Here is a 4,844-nt window from a genome sequence, read left to right on the forward strand (position 1 = left end):
GATTATGTGTGTTGTGTTTTTTTCACTGTTTATTTTTACATAAAGTGTATGAGTTAATTGAGGGTAGTATGTTCTAATCTACAACCTTCTAAATGTAGGCCAGTTTGGAGTGATAAAACTAGGGTGGGGTAGGTTATGTTTTCCACTTTTACAATGGTTTATTATAAAATAAAATAAAATAATGAAATTGAAATCCTTTTAGAAGTTGAAATCTTTGCTATAGGGAATTTCCCACAATGACCACTCAACAACTAGGCCTACTCCATATTACACAGAATGTTTCGAGATTCATAGATAATGTGCAAGTAGATAAGACACATTTATGGCTGTTTGTGATTTCAGCCTTGATGAAGTGGTTTAATGAGCATCCAAAGAGTTCATTAAATGTTGTCCTCCGACATAATTGAATATTCCCTGTGGGCTATCCAGTCTGCTTCATCAGTGACCAACGCCAATGTCACTTTATTGGTCTTGTACAATGTTGTGCAAGACCATAGGCAACCACCAGATCTAAAGTGTCATAAGCCGACACCTCGCATAGAAAACTATCCTGTCTTGAAGGATGTTCTCGCTGCTAAATTGCAGAATGATTTTTCCTCGCCCCTGTGACTTTCTCTCTTTGTTTTTCCATCTCTTATCTCACATGAACGCGCTTTCAGTCTCGAGCAAGGAGTAGGCGATTGTCAATACGGAGCCCTACGTGTGCGTCGGCAGTGACTTCACATACCCTCATTTCGTCTCGTAGGCTATCATACGTTGTTGTGTGCTAAGGCTGAGAAGGAGGATTGGTGCTGACATTTGTGAAGAATTCGGATGTGTTGAGTCGTGAGCAACAATGCTTTAGGTGAGTTAATGCAATAGCGACACGTTAGAAACAGTCTATGGTTAGAAACATGTATAGCCTACGGTTGCGTGTGTGTGTGTTTTTTCCCCCCTGAGATGTGCAGATAGGTGCAAACTGATGCCGACTTATTTTCTTACTGCGGTTTTCTAGTTCACAAGGTTGCAGTTTTCTTGTTTGCATGTAACGGCTGTGATGGGAATAAGGTTTGGTTAATTCGTTCAACAATGACATCACATGTCTGATCGGCTACATGTTTGCGCTACATCTTGCTCTACATTAAGCGTGAGAACCATATCGAGGGATAGGCTATGAGAACCTACTGAGCTGCAGTGACGTGCCTGTATCTCGCATGTCTAGTGTAGAAAGGTGCAGACTAGATATTTTTTTAAAAAAAAACATCAAGTCATACGTATTTTTTGAGAGTTCATTCAGAAATTCTTGTCACTAAGACAAGTATGCCAATTAAAACAATTTTACCAATCCTATTAAAAGCCTAATATTTCATGGAATTGCATCTCACTGTGGGGAGTGAAATTTTATGTTTATCTCATGGTATTCCTGTCCACTTCATCAGGTTTGTGATGGCAGCCTCCTGAAGCAGTAGACCTGGTTGTGTGGGAGGAGGTGTTTACAGTTACCACTGTATTGGATGATGGCAGTAACTGTGAGGCCTTGATCCTCATCAATTCCCCATGTGTACGATGAATAGCACAGTATGGCCCCTGGACCTGGCTGAGGTATCGAGACGCCAGCTATTCAACAGCAGCCTGCCAGGTCCAGGCTCCTCTGGCAACTGGGCTCTGATTCACAAGGCCACTCTGACCTCCTGCTCCCTTCTCCTCATCCTCATCTTCTCTCTGGGCTCCTACGGCAACCTTGTGGTGTTCCTCTCCTTCTTCGACCCGGCCTTCCGCAAGTTCCGCACCAACTTTGACTTTATGATCCTCAATCTGTCCTTTTGCGATCTGTTCATCTGCTGCGTGACCGCTCCCATGTTCGCGCTGGTGCTCTTCCTGGACGCTGGTGGGAGCAGCAGTGCCGGTGGTGGTGGTGGTGGTGGGGTCTCCAAGGGCTTCTGTTTCGCCTTCCACCTGACCAGCTCGGGCTTCATAATCATGTCCCTGGAGACGGTGGCCGTAATTGCTCTGCACCGGCTCCGTATGGTCCTGGGCCAGCAGCCCAACCGCACGGCCTCATTCCCCTGCACCATAGCACTGACCGCTATGCTGTGGACCTCCAGCTTCACCTTGGCCATGCTCGTCACCCTGCGGGCCTACCCCCGCAGCGCCGGACAGTGCCTGCCTCACTTCGGACTGACTGGGAACCGGGCCAAGGTAGTGCTGTATGTGTACCTGGCAGATTTTGCCTTCTGCGTGGCGGTGGTGGCAGTCTCCTACCTGCTGATCGCCCAGGCGCTGAGGAAGAACGCCCAGGTGCGGAAGTGTCCCATTATCACAGTGGACGCCACCCGGCCTCCGCCTCCGCCGCCCCCGTTCATCGCCTCGGGCCTGGAGGCCATGCAGTGCACCGTCCCGGTCCCTTCCCTGTACCGCAACCAGACCTACAACAAGCTGCAGCACGTTCAGACCCACCCTTTCGTGAAGAGCGCCAACCAGGTGCAGCTGGTGCCAGGGGCTGCCCAGGGGGCCACCAGCTGCCAGCTGGTCTCCACCGTCAACCTGGCCACGGCGAAGGACTCCAAGGCCGTGGTGACGTGCGTGGTGATCGTCATCTCCGTGCTGCTCTGCTGCCTCCCCATGGGCGTGTCGCTGGCCCAGGACGTCCTGTCGCCCGAGAGCAACTTCGCCCACTACCAGTTTGAGCTGTGCGGCTTCGCCCTCATCTTCCTCAAGTCGGGCATCAACCCGTTCGTGTACTCGCGCAACAGTGCCGGGCTGCGCCGCCGCGTCCTCTGCTGCCTCCAGTGGCTGGCGCTGGGATTCCTGTGCTGCAAGCACAAGACGCGGCTGCACGCCATGGGCAAAGGCAGCCTGGAGGCCAACCGCAACAAGTCCTCGCACCACGAGACCAACTCGGCCTACGTGCTCTCACCCAAGCCCCAGCGCAAGCTGGTGGACCAGGCCTGTGGGCCCAGCCAGTCCCGTGTCACCATGGCCAGCCCCAGGACCATGGGCGGCGGCGGTGGTGGTGGCGGTGGGCGCATGCCCCGGCCGCCCAGCACGTCCACGCCCATCAACACGCGCATCGAGCCCTACTACAGCATCTACAACAGCAGCCCCTCCGCCGGGCCTAGCTCCCCCACCAACAGCCTGCAGCCCGTCCACTCGCAGACCATGGGCTTTGCCAAGTCCTACATGGCCATGCACTACCACACCCACCAGGAGGTGCTGCAGGACCTGGAGAGCACCACTGCCCAGCAGATTCCCGTGCCATCCGTCTAAAGGACTGACAGGCCAACTACAAGAAGAAGGAGGAAGAGCTTGATGTGGCTACTCATCCAAAAGGCATCTTCCTCTCCTGGGCCTGTCACAAATTATTTAAAAATGGACCTGAAAGACAAGGTAGTACAGCACCTGTCTGCCCTTTTTTTACACTATAACAGGCTTTTTCTTGTTGAGTGTACACTAAGGAGGGAATTAAATTAAGAATTAAAGAGAATAAGCAGAGCTAAACACACTGAAATTGTGTATAGTTTGTGTGCTTGTTTTATGTATGATTTCAAAATGAAGACACACCACTTTGGAAACAGTCCGTTTTGAAAGACACTTAAAAAGGTGTCCTAAACTATCCTAAAGGGTGATTGACAGGACTGAGCAAATTATATTTTTACATTGACATGACATTTTTCATATTGTAATATTTAGACAGTCCTATTCTTCATTAAAATACTGTACTTGTGGAAGTATCATACATTTTCTAAAAAGTATTAAATGTTTTGCAAGTGCACTGTATACCTATTTTACTGTTCCTTATATCTTACTAAAAACATATATAATATCCTTACATGATAAATCAGACTAGACTGACATTTCTAAAACTCTTATTTTGCAAGAAAAGCTAACCATAATCCATAGGAGCACTACGCCATCTGGTGGCTCTCTTTGCAGGAGAGAGCCACCTGGTGGACAATTCTGCAAGACTCCTGTCAGGTTGGTTGCATAACCTAAGTTGTCAATGTCAACTCAGGGTAGAAACAATTAAATAACCCAGCACTCAAATCAAAGATCTTTGGTAGAACTAGTCAAAATTTACACACAGATAATTAATAACTCCAATCCGAATGGCAAGAACACAAAAATGATGGAAAAAATATGAGGTACATTAAATCATATTTATTCATCAATTTATTTTGTTTGTACATCTTTGCATCACCTACACCATAGTAATAATCCCAGTGTAACTACCACTGCCTGGAACTCCAGTGGTTTATCTGTTTTTCCTTAGGTAGGACATCACCTACAAAACCAATATATTTTTTTTACAATAAAAAAACAACCTACATTTAAAAACCAACCATGCTGATACCCCTGGATATACTTTGTTACCTCAGTGTTCATAGCATTTCTTGCAAACACAGAATTTTAAGCGGTCTTCAGTTCTTACTGCGGAAACAAATTCATCCATCTTCATTAAATGATTTTAAATTGATAAAAATTAAGTGCAAATGCTGATGTCAAGCTTTTAAATCAACAGAAATTTGCTAAATAAGTTAAGAAAGGATTGGAACAGCAAAAGGAGAAACAACAGTGCTGCTCTGGTTACTTCCTGTAAGACCTACCAGAAGCCTTTTCTTTGTCTCAGTGAGCCTCAAACTTAATTAACCCGATGGAAATGTTACTGGTGATATGGAAGGTATTTTTCCGGTTAGCCACAGTGGCAGTTCTTATAACATGAAGCATCATGTCCATTTGGATGAAGACTTGCCATATTGTTACTTATGCACACACACACACACACACACACACACACACACACACACACACACACACACACACACACACACACACACACACACACACACACACACACACACACACAC

The 4,844-nt window shown here is 47.1% G+C and overlaps 1 protein-coding gene across 1 annotated transcript; it reads left to right on the forward strand.

The window, feature by feature from the left end:
• The first annotated feature begins 779 nt into the window (after positions 1–779).
• On the forward strand, positions 780–3,246 carry gpr75 (G protein-coupled receptor 75). The gene is made up of 2 exons (XM_076285070.1): positions 780–844; positions 1,419–3,246. The coding sequence occupies exon 2, from the start codon at positions 1,537–1,539 to the stop codon at positions 3,244–3,246; it is 1,710 nt and encodes a 569-aa protein (XP_076141185.1). The 5' UTR covers positions 780–844; positions 1,419–1,536.
• Positions 3,247–4,844: the final 1,598 nt, after the last annotated feature.

Source organism: Alosa pseudoharengus, unplaced genomic scaffold, assembly GCF_046254945.1.
Source record: "Alosa pseudoharengus isolate Yale_2024_CS ecotype anadromous, Long Island Sound unplaced genomic scaffold, YU_APseudo_1.1 YU_APseudo_1.1_scf_15, whole genome shotgun sequence".
NCBI lineage: Eukaryota > Metazoa > Chordata > Actinopteri > Clupeiformes > Clupeidae > Alosa > Alosa pseudoharengus.